The sequence below is a fragment of the Elgaria multicarinata genome, chromosome 5 (assembly GCF_023053635.1).
Source record: "Elgaria multicarinata webbii isolate HBS135686 ecotype San Diego chromosome 5, rElgMul1.1.pri, whole genome shotgun sequence".
NCBI lineage: Eukaryota > Metazoa > Chordata > Lepidosauria > Squamata > Anguidae > Elgaria > Elgaria multicarinata.
Genome location: NC_086175.1, coordinates 59,203,434 through 59,228,245, shown reverse-complemented (window position 1 = coordinate 59,228,245; position 24,812 = coordinate 59,203,434). Strand labels below are relative to the sequence as shown.

The following is a 24,812-nucleotide window of genomic DNA, read 5'->3' as shown; positions in this document are numbered from 1 at the left end:
AGCCTGAGGCCTTCCATATGTACAATGCCCATCATCCACTAGCCAGAATGGGAGTTGTAGTAAAACAGAAGGCCCCAGGCTGGGGTAGGCTGTTTTTGTCCAGCTTTCAACCCATTTTTAAACAGTTTTAAATGTCCAGAATAGGCACTTCTGTGTGTGTGTATGTGTGTTTGTGTGTGTCTGTGCATTTATACGAAACAAAACCCTAATACACACACTTGAGGAAGCTGGGACAGCCAGCCATGAAGAGAGCTATAAATCATCTTGCATCTTACAGGCAAACATAACTAGCGGGGTCAAGGCGCAAGCTTCATTGTACACTGGCCGAGGGCAAGCTGACCATTAGGAGCTAAGACAGCTGATGAAAGTAGTAATTTGGAAGGGTGATAAAATCACTGCTGTTTGAGAGCTGCCTGCACCCAGTGCTCCCTGTAAAGAAGAAAGCCATTGGAATACCGGCAGGAAAAGGGGGCATGCAATAATATGATGTATTAGTCTTTCTAACATGGTGCATGGTGAGAAAAACCCAATATTTTGAGGGTACCTGAGAAGTAGGAGTGAGCAACATGCAGGTTGTGCAACACCCAAAGGAAAAGGAGGTGAACGGTAGGGGAAAATGGGGAGCCAAAATGGTCGGAAGTCTTCTGCAAGTGATTGGTTCGGATCTCCACCAGCCTCCTGGGCAGGGAGGCTCTGTGTGTGTGTGTGTGTGTGTGTGTGTGTGTGTGTGTGTGTGTGTGTGTGTGAGAGAGAGAGAGAGAGAGAGAGAGAGAGAGAGAGAGAGAGAAGAGTGGCAAAAAGAAGGAGAGAGAGAAGAGGGGAGACAAAATGTGTGGTCCTACCCGATTTTAAGAAGAGCCAGGCTGGAACAGATTAAGGGTCCATCTGGTCCAACATTTTGTTCACACAGTGGCCAACTATCTGTCGACAGGAGACCCAAAAGCAGAACATGAGTGCAACAGCATCCTCCTGCGCATCTTCCCTAGCAACTGGTATATATAGATAGACTTACTACCTCTGTTTACTGGAGGTAGCATAGAGGCATCAGGACTAGTAGCCAATGATAGGCTACCCCTCCAGGAATTCGTCCAATCCCCTTTTAAAGCCATCCAAATTGGTGGCCATCAGTAGATCTTGTGGTAGTTAATTCCACAGTTTGACTTTGCACTGGGTGAAGAAGTACTTTTATCTGTTCTGCATCTCCCACCAGTCAGCTTCATGGGATGACCCTGGGTTCTAGCATTATGGGAGAGGAAGAAAAATGTCTCCCTATCCACATACTCCACAATTTTTGCTCTGACCTCTTCCGCCACCAGTATTCAGCCCCTAACAAATTACCCCCAGGGTCATGTGGCTCTCAACAAAAGAAAAAGTTTCTCAGCTCTGCTGAGCAGCACCCAAATTTGCAAGCAGGAATTTTCACATCTCCTTTTCCATCATGCTCTCTCATATACAACAATGTCATCACCTGGAATGGTAGTGATTGAAGGCTCCTCTAAATGAGCACACTTGTGATCGACCACTCACAGAAGTTTTTATTCGATTTCATGATGTCGCCAACAACCAGGACATCTCCTGAGGAATCTTCTGGAAATCCCAGGATAAAATGAACCACTTTTAAAGTGGTACTAGCCAGGTAACAGCAGCATCTTCTGCCACTAGATGGTGCTGTCTCAATGGAACTGAATGGAGGGAAGCATTCAGTTCAAACCTCTTGTCACCTCTCTCCTCCCGTGTGTAAAGTAGCCCATGACAATCATGCTAAAGAATCAGGATGCACAAAAGCCCCAGGTAAACAACATGATTTCCCTTAATATAGAGATGCTCTGATATTTGCTCTGATTCTCAAAAATGGGGTAATGATTAGTTCTCCTCATTAGCCAGAACAGTTATACTACAGATGAACATCTTGGCTGAACTCCTTTTCTTATTCAAAGCCATTCCACTTCATCTCAATGTTCCAATCCTGACCAAATGAAACAAATTATTGTCAGATTTTCTCCAGTTAGGAAGGAAGCCAAGTGATTCTTAGCAGACCCCAGAGAGAAGGATGTCTTGCAGTGCCAAATCTGAAATTGTACTATGGCATATGTGGATACATCCCTCCTCAGAGCATCAGTGGATGCACATAGAGCAACAGGCAGTGGACAACTGCTCTCCGGACATGGTGACATATTTAAGAGCACCCCATGATTAAAGACATCTTACTTACTTGGGAACAATGGCAACCTGCTGCCCCACACCCAAACACCCCCCAGCTCCGGTCTGTCTCCACTAATGACCAATAGAATATCATAAGGTAATAGTACACATGTTGACCATCTCAGTTGTGGCACCCACCCTCTGGGGACACTCCCATGTGTAGTTTGAGAGGCAGAAACTGTGGCAGGCTCCAAGGCCTCTTAAAGACACATTTTATTTATTATTCATTTATTTTATTTATTTATTTATTTATATTTATTTATTTATTTATTTAAGGATTTTTATGCCGCCATTCAGCCAAAAAAGGCTCTCACGGCGGCTTACAAAAGTATTTCTTGACAGTCCCTGCCCACAGGCTTACAATCTAAAAGACATGACACAAAAGGAAAGGGATTGGGAGGGAGGAGGAGGGGGAAATATTTACAATATTTATCTACCACTCCCCATTCAAAATTTCAGAGGGGTGTACAAGATAAAATGAAATAAAAACAGAATAAACACTTTAAAATAGATTTTAAAAGAAGCAAAGTGAGCCGTGGCTGATCATTAAGCAAAGTCTTCCTGGAACAATGGCATTTTCAGGAGGCGCTGAAAGGAATTCAAAGTTAGCGCCAGCCTGACCTCCAGAGACAAGGAATTCCATAGGAAGGGGGCTACCATGCTGAAGGCTCTTCCCCTGGTGGACTCCAATCGGAGGATGGATCTATGTGGAACCACCAGGAACAGGCCCTCGGATGACTTGTGATCAGGCAGGTTGTTAGGGGAGAAGGCGCTCTCTCAGGTATCCTGGTCCCAAGTTGTTTATGGCTTTGTACACAAGTACAAGAACCTTAAACCTGGCACGGTAGCGAAAAGGCAGCCATTTGTTTCCACCAGCTTTCCCAACCTGTAAGGGACTATGACACTGCCCTGTTGTATTGCTGTCCTGGCTGTAATACTTAAAAATGATTATTTTATATTGTTTTAATAGGGTGTTGTGTATGCATTTTAGTGCAAACTGCTTAGAGAATTCATTATATGAAGTGGTATAGCAACATTACACACACACAGTCAATGCTGTATCATCTAGAATTTGTGGCACACAATAATCCCCAAGGCTTTAATGTTGGGATTGCAGTGAAAGTTTAAAGATGGTTTGTTCTATTAGATAAAGGGGAACCTCTTTCCTTTATTTATTATTATTATTATTATTATTATTATTATTATTTATTTATTTATTTATTTATTTATATAGCACCCTCAAAGTAAATGTACAAACCTATTTTGAAGATAGGTCTCAACCCCTTGGATAGCTCCTTTAGAGTTCTGGCTGGTTCTGACTGAAACCCAGAATGGATTCACAGCCCCGCTGAAATTGGAGCCATTGGCCTCTACTGAGGCTGACTAGATGATGAAGTCCTAAAATGGGGAAGGAACTGGAGATATTTAAATGAAGATGTATCAGATGATGTGATGACTTTATGTTTCACCTAGGACTGCTGGGATGAAGGAATAAACAGTAGTAAAATGCAAAGTCATTCATAAGTCAGGTTACTTTGAAACGGTGTTGAAGATATTTTTGGTCATTTTGTGGGGTAGATTTGTATCAGAAAATATATGGCAAAGGGCAGTAATATTATCAAAGTGACACTATTATGTTATTGGAAGAATAGCTTTATTATGAAAATGTTTTATTTCCTGGCTGCTTCAAGAGAAAGTTGTCATTTTGGCATCTCTCTTGCGGATTGAATTCCCACAACCTAAAGATTATTGTTTCAGAGTTAGAAATAACTCACTATGTTAGATTAAGAGGGAAAGACAAGCAAGGATCAAGGGCAATAGCATTCCCCCCCACCCCATAGCCTACACTTGGCTCAAAATAAAGAGCAGCAAAAGTTGCAGTGAGTTTAATTCTAACTTTGTTCAAGATTATTAATGAAAGCATTCTGACAGTGTGAAGTTCTGGAACTTTCGAGAGAGTCGTGTGCAGATGGTAAGGATTTAAGGGCTCCTATAATAGAACTGAAACAATTTTGCCTCCCAAATCTTCAAAATCCCATTCCTCTGAATTTGAGAGTGAATATTCCCCAGGTATTCTCTGGCTGTGTGAATATTGGGCAAATGGGTGTTCTTGAGTATCAGCCTTTGACATTCTGAGATGTTGCATGAGCTAGCTCTCAGTATCTGAGAGCATCAGGCATCTGCCATGAAGAGGCAATCAGAAGTCCATATCTGACAAATTTAGCAATCAATATTTGGCAGTATCTTGTAGCTAGCATCATGCATTAGCAGTCAGCAGCTGACGGGATCTGATAGGTAGCAGTAACAGCTTCTCTAAAGGAGTGATTTATAGCATGCCCGTGATTGGCCACTAACTGAAGTTTGCAGATCCATTACACAATGCCATCAGTATCCGTGGCCCCTCCTGCTCTATCCCCTGGAAATCATGAGTTTAAAAAATACCACAGAGATAATGTGGGAATATCTGGGAAATTGCGTGATCTCCCAGTGTGTAAACTCAGTGTTGCACTATAATTACGCCACTAAATGGTGTCTCATTAAAGTGAATGGAGCATGTGGAGCATGCAAAGGGAGGAAGTATTCAATTTCGAATCAGGTGGCCACCCATGGTCGCCCATGTAATGGCACCAATCATAATCCCAGAAAAAAAGCAGATGCAGAAAGCCCTGGTAAGGCAGCATGATTATTATTTTTTAAATGTAGAGAAGTTCTTGTGTTTGACAACTGAATTTTAATGGAATGTGGGAAAATTTATATTGATCTTAAGTAGCCAGCCAATCAAAATGGTGGAATTTTGGGGTCAAATTCCAATTCCAATATTTACTTTCATCCTTGTTGCACTGACGACTAGGTCCCAATGTGTTGGATCTGGTTTTACCCTCAGCAGAATTCTGCTGGTGCTGGAGCAAAGGAGAGGGACATTGCCACCTCCCACACTGTCCTGGAGGGTTGGTGGATCCTTTGGAACAATATGGGAGGTGACCCTGAGACTGAAGTGGGTAACTAGTAGAAACTGGTGCCTTTCCCCCTCCATCCAGCAGGAAGCCTCTGTTGGATCCCAGTGGCTTCCACAAATGGAAGAAGACTTTGCATTCATGGAGGGGCAAATCTGGATCCAACTCACTTTGAGGCTTTCTTCCCAAGTAAATGCATTTAGGATTGCAACCCCAATCTGTATGAATTAATATCCCCACTCCAATGTGGAGCTGTAGGACAGAACAAACAACATCCTTGATCGAATGTCCCATAGATGTCATCTGAAGATGGGATAAAGGAGGAAGCCTAGCTAGATTTCACCTTTTACCCAAGCGCACCCCTCAGAGAACAGATGTAGCTTTTCAAGGGCAAATGAACTTTTAAAAGTGATAATGTTATTGATATACTGCAGTTACTTTGGTCCATCATTAGACTACAGAGTGATATGCATTGACCTTTTCCTGATGCAGCTATGAAAACACATTAGAAATTCTATCCTGGTATCTCTAGGGCAACAAAGTAATATATTCCCTGTTTTGTTTCTTTTTTTTTTAAAAAAAAAAAGCACTTTAAAGGAGGAAAGCTGACGAAAGATAAGCAAAGCTGGATTGTTGGCTTGGTGCAATTACATGTAATCAGTTGGGATTTATGGCTCAGTTTATTCATTTACAATGGCAGCATGTGTAGTCTTAAAGTATCTAGATGATTAATAGCAGATGTAAAATGTGGCACTTACTGTATAAGCCATTATTAAAGCCATTAACAGCATTGTTCAAAAATGGGTTCACAGTATGTCAATAAGGAGGAGGGGGGAAAACAGGTTGTTGTAAAGCACAGCACCTGCCAATAGAGTAACATTGTCTTTTTAAAATAAATTTCTTAATAAATGGTACTAAGAGTAATGAACCTGGAATAAGTTTCATTGCTTTCATTGGGATTTGCCTCAGAGTACATTATAGCCGTTTGTAGGGTTTGGCTACAGATAACTGAAATGAGACATTTATGTAGAAGCGAGTTAGAAAAGAGATTATCTTTGTAAATCTAAAGATTTACCGTTTGTGCGTAACTGCCATATCCACAGTCAGCTCAAATGTTTTTATTTTATTTAAAATATTATTACCCACACTTCTAATCAAAGTTCCTGAAGCAGCTTACAACACAATTAAAATATGGTTAAGACATCAAACAGTGCTAAAATGTATAATAACGATCCAGAAAATAAGAGCAGTAGCAAAATTAATCAAGCAGAGAGCCACTATAGTATAGTGGCTAGAGTGTTGGACTGGGAGTCGGGAGATCCAGGTTCTAGTCCCCACTAGGCCATGGAAGCTCACTGGGTGACATTGGGTGAGTCACAGATTCTCAGCCCAACCTACCTCCCAGGGTTGTTGTTGTGAGGATAAAATGGAGACCAGGAGGATTATGTACACTGCCTTAGGTTCCTTGGAAGAAAAATGGTGGGATATAAATGCAGTGATTAAATACTTAAATACATAATTTAAACCACAAAATGCATGTGTGAATAAGCAGGATTTTACCTGGCACTTAAAACCATCAAAATAGGTCCCAATGGATCTGGGAGAGTGGTGTACTAGCAAAGCACCACCACTGAAAAGGCTCTGGAAGCTGCTTGCCTCACCTCAGAATCACCCAGAAGAAGGACCTCCAATGACAATGTTAAAACAATCTGGTAGGTACATATGGGATCAAGTGGTTCCCCAGTCTAGGACCACTTTGAATTGTGCCCAATAAGTAGTTAGTGAAGCTGTTTAAGAACTAGAGAGAGATGTTCCCCTTACCAATTAATAGCATCACAGCTGTATTCTGAACCAATGGAAATTTCTAAATAGTCCCAAAGGCAACCCTATTTAAATTCAGGAAATACATTATTTTTTAAGAAATAAAATATTAAATTGTTTTATTGCAGTAGTGGGGGGGGGGAGCTGAAGAAAATAATCTGATCTCTTCCAAAAGAAGCAGATTAAAAGGAACTGTAAACTGCAATGCACATCTCTACAGCCTTTCCCCAGTACCGTACTACAATTACTACAATGGTACTATGGTACTGGGAAAACTGACACATAGCATGACACTGTGATGTGATTTACACCATCTGACTTTTTATGGGAATAGCATGTGCATTCTCACATGGTTCTCATAATTTTTTTTTAAAATTGCATACATACACTGTGGCCATAGCTAGACCTAAGGTTTATCCCTGGATCATCCAGGGGTCAAACCTGTTTATCTAGGTGACACACAGGGGATCCAGTGCTCAGGCAGGGGTGAACCCTGGATGATCCCAGGATAAACCTTAGGTCTAGCTGTGGCCTGTGTGTACATGTTGCAAGGAGCCACCATGAAACCTGAGTTTTGTTGGGTACAACTATCTAACTGTCAGGGCTGGCTAGACAGGATGTGCTGGTAGATCTCCAGGTAAATTGCACTAGATTAGCAAGGGTTTCTGACTACCAATAGTTTAACAATAGGGACAACAAAAAAGCATTTTTCTCCTAAATTCAGTTCTGGTACTGAGAACTAATTCCTGGACTGGGCATGCATATATAGGCTCCTTATTTTGCAATTCTATGTCTCTCTTCTTGTTCCACTATGTTGCATCTGGCTCCAGTTGGTAGACCTCAGAAATCTAGCAAGAAACAAAGTGGATCCATATGCCTAAAGTCTGTCCAATCTGCTACTCAGGAGTAAGCCCCATTGAGTTCAATGGGACTTATTCTCAGGTAACTGAGTGCAGGATTGCAGCCTAAAGCACGTACATGTGGTTCTCATACATAGACATGTACTCTCAAATTTCCATGTGAAGGGTCCCAATTACATACAGTGAAATAATGACTAACTTGAAGTTTTTGTGGTTCCATTAACAATCTCACATCTAAAACAAGTTAGTAGTAAGCTTATGTACACCAGTTGTTGGGGAACATGGGTGGTAGAGTGCTGTTGCATCCATGTTCTGCTTGTGGTTTCCTGGTCAACAGCTGGTTGGCTACTGTGTGAACAGAGTGTTGGTCTAGATGGACCCTTGGTCTGATCCAGCAGGGCATTTCTTATGTTGTTAGTGTTGGACAGGATCAAATGCTACATTTTAACTGTGCATTCGCAAAGTCTTTCTTTCTTTTTCTTTAAAACAAGCTCTGCTCTCTATTTTTAACTGCACAATTTAAATTCATTAGCACTAAAAGGATTTGATGCCTACTGTACTTTAGAATTCTTTTAGCACACACTACCTGTTTTCATTTGGGTAACTTATTTTCAGGGGTATTAAGATAAGCATGTAATTAATAAAGGAGCCTCAGATAGTTTGGATTGTACTCAGATGATGGACGGTGCTGCCATTTCTTTGAAGTCCCAGGCATTAGCTAGCTACACTTTGAGATATAAAAAAGGCAGTCTGAAGCATTCATGTTTGAACCTCCCATATCTGTGGGTGAAATGATGGTCTCTAGATCATTACTGCTAAGGCTGTCTTAAACATCATGTTGTAGAAATAGGTAGCACTACAGTGCTAATGTGGAGCTGCTCCTATTGCAATATTTGACATGGTTCTCATTGGTCTGCTAGGCAGAGGCTAAATATAGGCACAAACATTAACTCCCTTCACAAATTAACCTACACACCAGAGGCAGGCAACCAGAATGGGGGCAGGGGGCAGATGACCCACCCCAGCCAGTCCTCTGTGGGCAGAATGATGTCACGGGGTGTGGCCACACTCCCTGATACCATTTTCCCTCTACAAATGCCTTGGGATGATGATCTTCCTGGCACTGGGAAGTGGCTTAGCTACATGCAGGTCATCTCCCATTGGAGAAGGGCTGTGGAAGGCAAAACCACTTTACCAGCCCTGTGCTTTCTCCCATTGGGAAGAGAACAGAGGGCAGGCAATGCTGCAAAGCCCAGCTTCGCTCATCCTTCACCTTACCTATGCAGGGAAGACAAAGGACAAGCAAAGCCCACATGTCCAGCAGTTGCATGAGTCCAAACCTCCATGAACTAAATAGGTAACCTAACAGCTCTGGACTGGTGGTGGGCAAACTTATCCCGGACAAATTTATTATTTTCTCAGAAAGTAATGGATTCATCTGCATAATCCAAGACGAAAGTTTCCCTTCACTTCAAGACATTTGTGCTCAAGCAAAGAAACTGGGCATGCATCCAGGGATTTTGGAGAGCAACTCGCTGCTGCCACTCCTACAGCTTATGAGATAACTTTACATTAAGGCCTTAGCTAGACCTAAGGTTTATCCCGGGATTGTCCCAGGGCCGTTCCTGCCTACTCCTGGGATATCCTGTGTGTCATTTACATGAACAGGGATGACCCCGGGATGATCCCGGGATAAACCTTAGGTTTAGCTAAGGCCTAAATGTAGCTCACCTCATTCTCTGTGGATACTTTAGAGAGAGAAAAACATCAGAAAGGGGACTGGCATCAACAGTTCTTTATGATCATGTTCAATATCTATTTGTTGAAAAGTGGCCTATTTTTACAGGTTCATTCCAGACTTGGGACAAGATCGATAAATATCTTTCAAGCTGAATTTTCAGTACAGCTTGTTCAACAGATTTTAACATTCCAATCATTTTATAGCATAGATCTTTCTAGGAATAAAGTAGAACCAAGTATTGAGCCTCCTCACAAAGAGAGAGGCTGGCTGCAGTTAAACATGCACAGTTAAACATGCTTTCATCCCACTGAAATCAATGGTACCTTAGAAAGTGTGCACTGGATTGCAGCCACTTATGCTTCCAGAGCTTGATCACACAGGGACAAATTAGATACGACATTATAACATCCTGCCTGATTTGTATGTGTGTGTGTGTAGGGATGTACAAGAATTTTATTTCTGTTTGAAAATCATGCAAACATGTCCCTTTTGCAATCCCGATTGTGAGCAGGAGTGCTTATTTCAAAGAATTTCTGCAAATTCCCAAATTTTCAACCATGATTTTTAAAAAAGATTTTTCAAGGCGCACTTTAAAATGCAAAAATTCTGAAGCAATACACATTTTCATGCTTTCGTCAACTGGGCGAAAGTGCACTTTTCAAAAATGTGCACTTTTCATGTTCAAATGTAGCCTTTTCATGTTCAAAATATGTACTTTTCCTGTTTGAAGGAGATGAAGAAAAAAAAACAGGTCAAAACAAACTGGGAGCAAGCTGAAACAAGCTCCAAAGTTGTTTTCTGACCATTTACTGTAGGCAAGCTTAAAAAATCACTGATTGTCCCATCTCTCTCTCTCTCTCTCTGTGTGTGTGTGTGTGTTTGTATATGTGAGTATCTATCTATCTATCTATCTATCTATCTATCTATCTATCTATCTTGTGGAGTAGTGGGGATAAGACAAATCAGAACAGGACCAATGTATGAGGGTAAGGAGGGTTTAAACCTTTTGCTCCTACAATTGACACAATCCAAATTAGAGGGGTCTACTATTTGGAAGAACACTTTCACTGGCTCCAATGAAAGCTTTCGAGAGCAAACAAATGGCATTGTGGGAGGAAACTGATTTGGACCAAAACCATGAGGAGGGTAAAAGGTTAAAGCCACCTCCCACAATGCCACAATCCCAATCTAGTCCCCTGACCCCACCACTGCTGATATTTTTTCAGTAAAATATCCATAAGGACTAATGGCTTGATTAAGCAAAAAGGCTTATTCACTGTGGTTAAAGCCGTGCTTTAATGTGTCTTCTGAACATGGCCTGGCTTTCTGGCTTAACCACCATGGTTAAAGCCATGGTTTAAGGTGTCTTCTGAATGGGCCTATTGTGGTGCAGTGGTCATGCAGCAAATGAACGAAGCATTTGAAGCCATTATGAAGGCACTTAGAGCCTATTCAGATAACAAGCTAAACCATGGTGGTTAAGCATTTTGAGCTAAGCATCACGGCTTAATGTGGCATGTGAACCATTCCTAACTGTGGTGGCTACATAACCATGGTTTAAACACACTCACTAACCCTTTCCTGCAAAAGGGTTAGCAATCTAACCATGGCTTAGCGTGTTGTCTGAACATGCCCATAGTCAATGTGACATACAACTAAAACGATCACAAGGTATTTAAATAATATATTCATTTCCAAAGTACTTTTAAATGAAATTCTTTTATCTGTAGAACAAAATCCACAGTGAGAGTAAAATAATAAATTTATTAGGACCAGAGTTCACCATGCAGTATGCAGGCCTTTGATCTGTTCCTCAGACAGGATGTTTGCAATATTTTTAAGGTACGGGTGCAAGGAAGAAGAGCTATACAAAGCTGTGTTGCATTCACACCATCTCAAGCAGAAAAATATGGTAAGAGAACTAAGTGCAAATTTTTGATCGATCTTGAGAAATCTTGTTGGTCGCCTCGGTATCAAGCATTATATTTGAGCTCAAGTATAATGCTGATCTTTTTCTATCTGCCCATTAAGCAGGTAGTACAACCCAGTCCAGACTTACCAAGGAATATCCTGAAGCAGTAGGTTATGACAAGAGCTTTTAGAAGATGCACGAGTGTGTGTGTGTGTGTGTGTGTGTGTGTGTGTGTGTGTGTGTGTGAGAGAGAGAGAGAGAGAGAGAGAGAGAGAGAGAGAGAGAGAGAGAGAGAGAGAGAGAGAGACCTTGAAATGCAGCAATGCCTAAGATATGGCAACACCTGAACACAACATACTTCCTGTGAAAAATGATTGCTTGCAGTTGTGCATGAGTGTCACCATTGGAAGAAGGAGTGTGAGAAGTAGCTACCTAGTATCAGGTTAGACTTGCCATGACCTTAAGACAGGACTCTGAGGACATCAAGAAAATACATGTGATTTGCATTAGGTTTCTCCTTCTAGAAAACAGAAAAGTGATTTATCGATAATGGACTCACTCTACGCTTATTTTGAGAATGCAGAGGGAACCGTAGGCTATTATAGAAAGTGGCAAGTTCAGGGGGAGCTTATTTCAATCTCTACCTGCTTTGGATGCACTACAATCAGGCTTAATAATAGGCAAGAAGAACTCTGTGACTCCATCTCAGGAAATAGATGGGACTATTGAGCAACAGCACAGCTCACTTCCACGCTAATAAAAAGGTATTATGGAAAGGTTTAAGTAAGGATGACAAGTGCATTTTCCATTAAAAGACTGACAAAAATTGGTCTAACAAAAGTCATCATTTTACTCAAGTGGAACAGACATTTTGCCAATTGGGAGGGTGCTTCGCACAGCAGTTTACAACAACAAGGTTGTTGTTTTTGGCACAATGGGGTCTGTGTCCTGGGGGCTGTCTATATGCCATTTACCCCGAGGTGGCTGCGCAGTGGCGCTGGGTTGGTTATACGACACAGAAGCCAACTCACAGCCACAACAGGGCTTTTCCTCGAAATAGCATGCTTAAAAAGTCATGGCCTTACCGCAACTTTTCCCTTTGCTCCAGGGTAGCTATTATATTTCCACTGCCTGTCGGTGGTGCCCTCACTTTGGTTTGAGGCTGGGGGCATTCTGGGGTGAATTGAGGCCCGTGGTAGGTTGCTTGGAGCATGGAAAGGCAGGGGGCAGAGGGCATGCCCCATGAGACGAATGGCTGCCAGAGATCCTGCACTCCCTCCTGTCATGGGGGATTAACTGTTCCCACCCCACAGCTATGATGCCATTAGGTTTTTAAAGAATGAGTGGCTGAAGCGCAACCATAAAGACACCCCCTTAAACAAGTACATAACAGTTAGGAATAATGCAATTTCCCCCATCACAATCTCTCCATATCAGGAAGGCTGTCCCTGTTGAATGTCTGCCTGTTGCATGCAGCTGTTAAAGGCAGAGGAGCCCTGCTTGGTGGGGGGAGCGGCAACCCACATAAGGTTCCATTGTGCATTTCAGAAGTACAAGTGAGGCCTACCACAATATATTGCTCAGCTCCTAAGAGGACTGCTCCCGGTAGGTGTACTGTTGTTTTCACCACCAGTGGTAGGGCCCAAGCTGGGACATTCCAGGGGCAGGATGGAAGCAGGTTGGGAGTGATGTTGGATCCCCGAGAAGCCCCAATTTCAGCTCCTCAAGTATGCCAGCCTAGAGCTGTTGTCATTAGTTTCCCTCCTATTAAAACCAATTAAGAGGAGGGATAAAAACAAGTTCCAGAATGAAGAGGGGAGAAATTGCCACCCTTGCCTCAATCCATTGGTGGCTGGTGCCTCTGATTTCAGTAGAGCTGTGAATCCATTCTGGATTACAATCCGAACCAGCCAGAACTCTAAAGGGGCTATCCAAGGTGCTGAGCCCTATTCCCCAGAGCTGTTACCTATGAAGTAATACACATGGCCATCTAAAGGGTGGTCCCTTAGGACCATGAAGTCCAGCTGCACCACGTGGCATGAGTGGAGCCTTAGGGGCAGATGTGGCTTCCCTGCCAGTAGGCAGGCATCTTGACCTCATTTGAACCAGTAGATCTGGGTCTAGGATTTCTGATTTGGGTCGGCATTCGTATGGCTACTCTCATGCCTGCACAAAAACTACTGCTTGAAGAAAATTTACAAAAAAATATTTAGGGGCCATTTTCTACAGTAGGGCTGCTAATCCCACATGAAAGCACTGACCTATGTCCAATTATGATCCTTTTCTTTTTCTTTTTTCTATAAGCAGCTGGAAAAGCCATTACACCTGATGGCAATCAAGGAGAAGCAGCAGTGCCGATCCTGCGAACACTGAGAAAATCTTTCATTAAATGATTTAACTGCGTAAAGACGAAAAATTGCTTCTTTATCAAAAGAACTGCATGGCAGGATTTTAATTAAAGTGAATTAATATGGTATTTTCATTAATAATGCAATGAAAGCAAGAAAATCAGTTGAAGCAAATTTAAGGAAGAAAAATGCCCCTTGATTCTCTCTTTGCCTGACTAATTCTCACTTTTCTCTCATAAAACCTATTGTTAGTCAATGTAAACAGTTGATTAAAAACCCTCTAATGAATTAAGAGATGAACTGGCTTGCATAATTACTCTGAAATCTGTCTTCTCTATTGTCATTTTTTTTCTTTTAATTTTCTCATCTTTTGAAAAAACCTTTACAGACCTTATTAAAACAGAGTCTGCAACCTTATACATACTTACGTGGGAGTATGGTTCACTGAACACTGTGGGCCTTACTTCCAAGAAAACATCCATTAGGTGCATAGATAAAGGCTGTGTTCGGACAACACAATAGTCAATGGTGGGTTAATAGTAACTCCAAGGTTGGTTATCAAGGGGGTACTCCCCAATGACATGATTATAATCAACCATGGTGTGGATTAAAGCCAGCGTTGAGTTGACTATGGTGTGTTTGATTAACACATTCCCCACCCTATCTCCCCCCTAAGTCCTCCCACTGGTGTTCCATCAGCCATTGTGAGTTCTGCCGGCTGGACTAGAGCAACTCTAGTAGTCACTGAAAATAACCAACTGTGTGCAATGAAATAGTCAACGGTGCCCAACATGCAACACGAAAACCAACAGTTGTTCAAATAATCAACTCTGCATAATGTTGGTTATTTGCATGGGTTATTTCAGCCAAATAACCAACAGTGGTGTGAAAAAGTCCCAACAGACAACACAATAACCCATCGTTGACTATTTAACCACCATTGGTTATCGTGTTGTCTGAATCCAGTCAAAGACTCTAGCCCCATTCCAATATTGTTTCCCTTATGTGGCAAATTTGTATCCAGCCACTGATGAGCATGATGCAAATAAAGATATGTGCATTCTGCTTGTAGAGGACACCTTTGCATACACATCTTCCTGGTTGGATTGGGGCATTTGCTATACTTTATTCCTGAATATGTTTAGAACTCATTCTCATGTGATTATCAGCAGACAGACATGAAAATCCTTGGTGATTTGGGAGCTTTGCAGGATGAGTGATACATTGTTCTTTCCAGTGATTTCAAAATGTTCTAAGGTAGGTAGGTAAAAAAGAGGAAAGGTGGGATATATTAATATGAATGATAAGCACACTCAGAGAAAACAATGGGAGCTATCAGAAGTAATAGGAGCCATGAATGCCAATCGACATGATCTCACCTGTTCTCTGCCTTCCCTTTGACCTAAACCTGAGCTCACCTTTCCTCATGTCTAAGTCCATATTCTGTTGGCAACAGTGGCCTCCTAAAATACAATCTCCTTTTCCCTGAATCAGCAAAAGTATTTAAGCTTTTCTGTAACTACTCTTGTCAGATGAAAACTTCAAAAGATTCTCAAGATAGTTCCTTATCTGCCTGAGTTTATGACATCATCTGGTTCAAAGGATCTTGAAAAGGAGGGAGTTCAATGAATGTCTCTCAGGCCTTCTGGGCTTTTGACTGCTTGATGGACCAGTTTCCATAGATATTTGGTACTGACAGTCTCTGCCTAGCTGGAACACAGACATAAATTTGCTTTTTATGAACATTAAGGGGAAATGTATAGGTTTTGTGTAACCCAAAAATAACCCAAGAGGCAAGTTTGTTAGAAATAACTGTCTCATAAGGACAGGGTAATAGAATACATTTAGGCCCAGTTCAGATAATAATTTAGACTGGGGAGGGGGAGACATATAACCTGGATGCCACATGTGGTCACCATCCCCACCCCATCCCAAAATGAGCGATAGCGGGGGGGGGGGGGAATTTGGCAGCAAGCCTCTGTGGAACACTAAAATAGACAAATTGTCCTTGATTTCAAGCTGAATCCGTCCATTTCAGCCTTCTGTAGTGGTTTGCTGCTATTTTTGCTGCACGGAATCACCATTATTTATTTTGTTATTGCCACCTAATGTGGTGGTGTAGCTGCATCAGGAGTGTAGTCTGCAGAGGAGTCTTATAGGTAAAAATGCTGCCCAGGCCTCCCAAAGTTGCCCACCTATGCTCTAGACCATTTAGGTGATTGGCAATGATGCCCAACTCCTCCTTCACATCCAAGAGCAGGAGAATGAAAGTGGTTTATTTTAACCAAACTTAATTAACAAATCAGGGAGTTTGTTTGACCCTGGTTTGTTAGTAAAACCCATATTTCAAGTTTGGATATAAAACAGACCTGTGGTTTGTTCTCAAGTAAAAATGGAACTTTTCACTCTTTTCCTCTTGCACACAATGGAGGATAAGAAGGGAAGGGGAACACAAGGCCCACCATAGCTTAGGAACATAGGAAGTTGCCTTATATCAAATCAGACCCTTGGTCCATCTAGCTCAGTATTGTCAGCACAGACTGGCAGTGGTGCTGCAGGGTTTCAGACAGGAATTTTTCCAGGCCTATCTAGAGATGCCGGGAATCAAACCTGGGACTTGCTGTATGCAAAGCAGATGCTCTACCACTGAGCCACAACCCCTCCCTTCCCCTCCTGATCACCTACACTGTACTTTAAGTAATAGTCAGAACTGGGCCCAAGTGTGGTGACTTGAGTAGACTGAAACTACTGTTGAATTACAAGCTGGTGAGTTACTCCGGGGCCCGATCAACACCAAGCAGGATATAACACTTTAAAAACGTTATGAAAACAGTATATGTAATGTGTCCTGGGCCTGAACAGTTGTCATAACCATTATAAACCATTATAAGCAGTAGTGTAGATCCTGCCCCTATCGCTGTCCTGTGCCTGCCGGATGTCAGGGATAGTTAAGGCACTGACGTGGGCTCTTGTAGTTTTTAGCTAAGATTTAATTAGAAGTCATCTGGAAGGCTTTGGGCCTGTTTGGCCTCTGAAACGTCAGAATCTGTGTGAACTGATCTCTGTCAGATCAGGGGCTGGGAGTTGCCCAGCTCCCCGCAGCCACCTGCTTGCCTTGGCCTTGGCAGAGAAGCTGTCTGTGAGAACTTCATAGACAAAGGGTGGGGGCTTGCAGAAGGATTGCCCAGATTGAAACGCCATCTTTGTGGGCTGAGGAGTGCTGCCCTATTTGGACAGAGGCATTGCTGAAAGGCCAAAAGACTTCCAGACTACTTCTAATGAAATCAGAGCTAAAAACTACAAGACTCCTCAGCAGTGCCTTATTAACTATCCCTGACACCATCTGCCCAATTAGTCCTTTTCCTCAACTCTTTATGCCACGGTTATGCTGCATTTGATGATATAGCTGACTAGTGGTGCAGTTGTTTTGACCCATGCTCATCGAAGGAATCAGTTCACAAGAAGGTAACTCTACAAGGGTGCAATCCAATGCATGTTTAGACAGAGAAGAGTCCTACAACTCCTAGAATTCCTCAGCCAGTGTGCCCTAAATCAACTTGTGCTGGCACAACCATTGTTGCATCACTCAGTACTACTTTACTAACATAGCAGCTAATACAAATAGAACATACATATTTCCATACATATTTCCATATCTACATCTTATAGCTGGAACTACTGAAGGCTAATTAATACCATATATTCATCTAGTTCTGTGATCATAGGTTAGATTAACATGTTATCTTGCTTCTTTTTAACTCCAAGCTTTGATAATATATTTAATAAGACTCACTTGTTAGAATAACCACTGGGGAATCTCTAATATCTCATATTTTAAATTGGATTAAATGGGTTGATTAGTGAGCAGGTTGCTACTGCAGCAGATAAATCAAAGTTTCCCAAAGCATTTTGAGCAAATTAATTACATTTTTGAAGCCAGGAACACAGGCAAGTTTAAATTTTACCAGTGTACATTTTCTCAGCATGCTTCACTGAAACCTTTTGTAGCTCCAGTTCTCACAATCCCAACCACTTTTTTAAAATATATGAATTTGTGAATTCATAAAAATATGTGAATCTTAGGAAATGGATTGAAAGCTCAGAAACAGAACTTTGAGTATATGAGGACAGCAGTAATCAAAGTAAATACACTTTCTGACTCGTACAAAGGTTCAGACATGCAAAAGAACATAAGGATGTAGCTAAAATGGTTTATTGCACAACATTTGAATGCATCCTTATATCTGCAACCTGATTCCAAACAAAGACTGTAAGCCATTCTGAAGGCCTTTGTGAAGAAAAGAGGCCTGTAAATAAATAAATAAATCACTTTCAGACTTTTGTTTATTTCCATTGAGAAGTTAAGCACATGAAATTAATGGTAATTTAATACTAAATTTTGGCTGGGTCAGGCCCCATAACATTAACTCCTCATAACATTGGCTCTGGTGTCAACCCTATGATCTTAGCTTTGAGCCTGCTCCATGGAAAGCAGCTCTATTTCTCCTTTTCATCTTCAGCAGGAGAGGCTGTGGATGTGTTGAACCGGTGCCTGGCTGCGACAATGGACTGGATGAGGGCTAATAAACTGAAACTCAATCCAGACAAGACTGAGATGCTGTTAGTAGGTGATTCCGCTGACAGGATGGGGGGTGTTCTACCGGTTCTGGATGGGATTGCACTCACCCTGAAGGAGCAGGTTCGTAGCTTGAGGGTACTTTTAGATCCATCATTGTCACTTGAGGCTCAGGAGTTGTGGCACGGAGTGCCTTTTACAAACTCCAGTTGGTGGCCCAGCTATGCCCCTATCTGGACAGGGATAACCTGGCTTCAGTCGTCCATGCTCTGGTAACCTCCAAGTTAGATTACTGCAATGCACTCTACGTAGGGCTGCCTTTGAAGACGGTTCAGAAGCTGCAGCTTGTGCAAAATGCAGCGGCCAGATTGATTTTGGGAATCAGAAGGTTCGACCATATAACACCTGCTCTGGTCCGCTTGCACTGGCTGCCTGTATGTTTCCGAGCCCAATTCAAGGTGCTGGTTTTGACCTATAAAGCCTTACACAGCTTGGGACCACAATACCTGACGGAACGCCTCTCCCGACGTGAATATACCCGGTCACTACGTTCAACATCTAAGGTCCTCCTCCGGGTGCCTACTCCAAGAGAGGCTCGGAGTGTGGCAACAAGGGACAGGACCTTTTTGGTTGTGGCCCCCAGACTATGGAACGATCTCCCTGAGGAGGCTCGCCTGGCACCAACGCTGCTATCTTTCCGGCTCCAGGTTAAGACTTTCCTCTTTGCCCAGGCATATGGTGGCACATCTTAATCACCCACATGTTTAGGGTTTTTTTTAATGGTTTTTAATGCTTTATGTGTGAATGTTCTGTGTTTTAGAATTTTAAATTTTGTATACTCGTTTTTAATCTTAATTTTAGAATTTCTGTAAACCACCCAGAGAGCCCTGGCTATGGGGGTGGTATATAAGTGTAATAAATAAATAATAATAAATTAGTGTGGCTATGTATCTCTATTGTTAGTATAACTTGTGTTCTTCCTGTTTATCCCCGACATAAAGGTATTAAAAATATTGGGAATGGCCTTGCAATATTTATTTATTTATTTATTTATTAAAAACATATATCCCACCATTTTTTTACAAGTGCATCTGACTGCATAAAAACAGCATACAATCTATATAAAAACATATCCATGATTATAAAGTTACTCCCCCCAAAAAATCAAATATTACAGAATATCAATCACAGACAAATAGCACTAAAGTGATAAAACCAAGAGAAGAATACTGGATCAAGGAATTCTGGAAAGCTTTTATTATATGATATAATTAACAAAATTCCTCCACTTCAACAAATTAGCATAAATTTCCTTCTCCTCAAAAATAAATGTGCAACAATTTATGGAACAATAATTCTAAAAAATATTTGTTTTATTTGAAAGAACTTATTCCTGGAGCAGTTATGTAGTGACACAATTTTTAAAGAATCATAGAAAAGGTGAAAATTCAGCTAAGCCTCCCCATCCTCTACTTTTGCCTTGAGCCACATGAATGGCAACAGTCTACGTGGTTGATCACAACGCCATGTTGCCATACAATGCAAGCAGTGCCCAGCTCTTCAGGAGGTTTGTTGCTCATTTTGTATATAAATACAGTGGTTTGCATCCAGACTAAATCAGCTGCTGTTAGGTCCCATTGAAATAGTTAAGTTAGTCATGCTTTCAATGAAAACTAAGGGCATCTAACTTAGTATAGATCCCAGTGTTAGGACAGGCCACATGTGCTAGAGGCTTTATACCATGGGCGGGCAATTTCAGGTGATCTTGGGGCCATTTCCCCCCTCCCCCAACACACACACACACACACACACACACACACAGAGAGATTGGTGCTGGGAAAATGGCATCCTTAGTGGCTATGGAGTGCCAAAGCTGTCAAAATTACCTTGTTTCCAGGCTTGCAAATGAGCTCATTTTGACCCTTTTGGAACTGTGTAGCCATTATGAATTTTTCCCTGCACCCCACAAAAAAGAATTTGGGGAGGCAGCAGGGGCTAGCAGGACCACGCGTTAACCACCCCTGCTTTATATATACCCAAACCAGTATGAGAGCAATCTAACAGCAGCCGCAGCAGCCGTGTTATTAAATATGTGTAGAAAGGGTGCTTAATCTATGATTATGGGACTGGGCTCTGCCTCATCAGTCACCAGGCTGGTTCTATTTCCTTCATCAGAATTATGCATTTCCCAGTTATTTTATTTAATGAGTATCACATCAGGGTTGATAAAAGAGAGGCAGAATCCAGAGATGGGACATATGCACATGAGAAAGATAATTATGCACAACCATTGGTTTGCTTACTGGTTTCACTGCATCAGTTCTTCCTGCTGAACAATAGGTCTACATTTGCTTTGGCCTCTGCTCCATGTACGGGGTACATATCAACTATGGCTGAGGACCTAGATTAAGTGTGGGGAAGATGTGAAATTCACAAAGAAGGCTTCCTTCCCTTCGGCTCTTAGTAGCAGTTTTTGCCTCTGAGTTGATACTAGAGGAAAAGTAGAAATATGTGCAGATGTATTCATACAAGGAAAGAAGAAAGGGCATGCCTGAAGTTCCAGCTAGACATGTTATGCAGTCACTTGTTTCTCTTTTTTAATTACAAGGGGGGAAAGCAACTTGGAGAGGAAGTGGAATTTTGAGGATAAAAACAGCTGTGGGGTATGGGTAAAGGGACCCCACCTTTGCCTGCTGTGCTTCTATTCAAAGTCCCAAACCTGCTTTTGATTAAGGGGTGAGGGAAAGATCCTCATGACTCTTGAGTGTGAGTGAGAGAAAGCAACTGAAGGTGTGGATGGGGATGTTTTGGAAGTGCCCATGGTTGAATTTCAAAATAGCCTTATAGCGTCAGATGAAGATGGTTTCTCCACTCATATCTTCTGAAAAATAGAAGTGTGCCATTTAAAATCTTGCTAACTTTGAATGCAGCGGGACTTGTTTCTGAATGAACACATGTAGGGATCAGCCTCCTAAAATCGCAGATTTTAATTTGTTACTGAAATTATCTATATGGAACAATCCATCTCCATATATTTCTCAGATCGGGCCTGTTCTTTTCCATATCATATATTTTAAATAGTTCCTATATCTTGAACAAGCAATTTAATAACAGTGGATCTGTGTAGGTCACCCACCCAGACGACAAAGCACCCCCCAAAAAATTCTGGTCCATAGCTGGTCAGAGCTCTTCTGAAGCAGCGCTAGCTAAACAATTTGGAACTGTTAAAATGGGGAGGTGATTTCAGCGCAAAATTCCAGGGGAAATGCTACCAAAGCCGGCAGGCATCTGCACCTCGATTCATTGTAGTATTTTCTCTGCATTTGAAAGCATTTCGGAACTCCTCAAAATTGCTCATAGCACCGATCACTCTGGAGAGAGAGAGAAAAGATAAACACATACATTCATTGAATAAAGGGTCACAGATGCTTCTCAGTGTCTGGACTCCTAGAAAAATCAGGTTGTTGCTTTGGTTTTGCCAGATATCCACTTTTGACATCCTGTTCTATTGCAGTGCTGATGGAACACAGAATAACTTCTGCTGGCATTGCTACAACTTCCTCCCATACTTGACAAGCAGTGGAACTCCATCGCCCTGTGTTGCTTGCCAATTGCAGTCTCACCAATAGCACCAAATATTAGGTACATAGTTGTACAGACACAGCTGGCTCTATGATGACGGGAAAATACCACAGGTGCATTTTCAGTGTGCAATAACAATGATTAAAAAGGGCAAAAAATCTCACACTCTTCAATGGTGGTCCAGTCAGCTGCCTGAGGCAGCTTGCTTCACAGTAGGACCACCTCTGAATTTAGCTTCAAACACTATTCATAGGGAAGGTTTATGAATATGCAATGATTTGTCTTCGGTCAACACATTAACATGGAGGGAGCCACTGAAACTGATGTATCATACCTAACACCTTGGTTATGTAACCTAGAGAAGAGTGAGTAGGGTGTGTTCCCAGTAGCATTCGTGTGTGTGTGTGTGTGTGTGTGTGTGTGTGTGTGTGTGTGTATATATTATATATATATACACCCGTGTGTGTGTATACACATACGCATGTATATATACATACTTTTAGTTTCCTTTTATTAATTGGCTTCCTAAGGTACACAACCATTAATCTTATCATTCACCTTTTGCACCACTCTTTATGCATGCACTTAATTATACTCGTTACCCCTTGTCTGAACTGACTTCAGATCCACAATCTCATTTTGGAGACGAGGCGACCAAGACTATGCACAACATTGTTGATGAGGGCACAACTATTAATTCATATAATGGCATTATAATCCTCTCTGTATTATTTTTCATTCCAGCTTTTTATGAATTCCGATATCCTGCACGCTCACTGCCTGTAGCAGCATATTAAATAGAGATCTCAACAGCAGGGCCTGTAATTTTATCCTTAGCTTTTTCCAGAAGTCACATTATTAGGCCATTACCTGCATAATCACAATTTCTATGTGTTTTACACTAATTAACACTGTATTCTGTTTTGTTCCATAGACTTCACTGTTTACCTTGTTTGGTCTGGTATCGCTAAAGCTCTTCACCATTTTGCCTGAGTTACCTATTAAAAATAATTGAATTGTGCTGCTTCACTGCCAAACCCTTCCTTTGGAAGAATAATATATTACCTGAAATTATATTTTCTAATCCCCAAAGATACTAAATACACATTTTAACCTTTTCCATCCAGTATCTTTCCCTTTTGTCCTTGTGCAGGGAATTCAGCCCTTAACTGTAAATAAGAAAGGAAAAGGGGAAGTCTATTCTCTCTATTGAATGAAACTGTGCAGTCACGTGATATAATAAAGTTTCAAAGGGTATGCAGGGCCAAGCCCTACCATTAGGCAGAGGGAGAAAGCTGCCTCAGATAGCAGTTGCTGACTGCCAGGAGGTTGTTCCCTCCTAATAATCCCGGTGTTAGAATCATAGAGTTGGAAGGGGCCTACAAGGTCATTGAGTCCAACCCCCTGCTCAATGCAGGAACCAATGCACATGGGGTTCCCAGGTAGTCACCCTTCCAGAAACTGACCAGGCCTAGACCCGCTTAGCTTCATCAAGGTTGCAGCCTCCCATGCCATCACACCAGATAAGCTGCTGCTATCCCTTCTGAACCCTCCCTGTCCTTTCTCTTCCTTTTGAGGCAGCATCTCAGTAGCAGTCATGCTTGCTTGTTGCTGGCCTGGGCCGACTAGCTGTCTCTTTCTCCCAACACATCAGAGACAGCACAGATGGAAAAGTCTTCTGACTGAACAAGCAGACAGAGGGGCAGCAAATGTCAAGATTAAAGAAGGCAGAGTTGGCACATGCAGGCACACTGGGGGTGGGGAATGTGCGCCCAACCCCCTACATATTTTGTGCATTCAGGCTGAATACCTGGATAGGGCTTGTGTGTGTATCAGTCAATCAAATCAATATTCAAACCCAAGTACCAAGATAGCACTCCAACCACAGAACTCAAGTTTCCCATACTGGGGTTAACAGTACTTCATGATTAAAAGCAACTGACAGGATACAAAAGTCGAGAAGTTCATGAAAAGTTTATGAATGATATTGTAGAAGGTTCAGATTTATGATACTTTTTGACAGCAGCAAAAGCATCCATTTTGCATTGTTGCTGTTGATTCCTTTTTAGAAAAAAATACCTCCTCCAAACTTTTTCTGTAACAGCCTGAAAAAATACCTGTGCACCCATGCATACACACCATGGAGACAGAAGGAAAACAGGGATCTGTAATGTCCTACAGAGCTCCCGCCCTGCACAGACAATGTACTCTCGGTGGACTGGATCAAGTCAAGAGTAGGCTTATGTATTGGTTGATTTGCTTTAAAAAAAAAAAACCACAGTGGAACACCATATAAAGAGAGAATGTTCCAGTTTAACTGGTGTTTATAAAATATTACATTTGGAAAAGGTATATCCACAACACCAGAACATATTTTAATAAATTGAAACCTAAGCATCTATATATTGCAACAGCAAATTGAGGGGACACTGTTCTGGATTCTAACTTTCTTCTGTGCATGGAACAGAGTTCATGCCCACAAAGCAGAGTGTTCCTATCAACTCTTCAGTCTGCAAACCTTTATGGTCCCTGAAAGTTTTCTCTTGGGGGTATGATGTAGACAAAATGGTGGAATGATGAAGAAAATATAATAATAATAATAATAATAATAATAATAATAATAATAATAATAATAATAATAATAAATTTCTTACCCACCTCTCCCTCTGGATTGAGGCGGGGAGCAACTTAAAATACAAAAATATTATAAAATACATAAAACTGATTAAAACATATAAAACCAATACATTGTTAAAGTAACAGCCAGATTTCTTAAAATTCGACTGGATAGGCCTGCCGGAAGAGATCAGTCTTTA

General features: G+C 41.6%; 1 protein-coding gene across 1 annotated transcript in view; it reads right to left on the bottom strand.

The window, feature by feature from the left end:
• Positions 1-19,648: 19,648 nt before the first annotated feature.
• The window catches only part of PHEX (phosphate regulating endopeptidase X-linked), a 112,509-nt gene continuing 107,345 nt past the window's right edge, over positions 19,649-24,812 (bottom strand). The window contains exon 22 of the mRNA XM_063126472.1: positions 19,649-21,785. Coding sequence (XP_062982542.1) covers positions 21,683-21,785 — 103 coding nt within the window. The 3' untranslated portion in view covers positions 19,649-21,682. The remainder of the gene's footprint in view (positions 21,786-24,812) is intronic.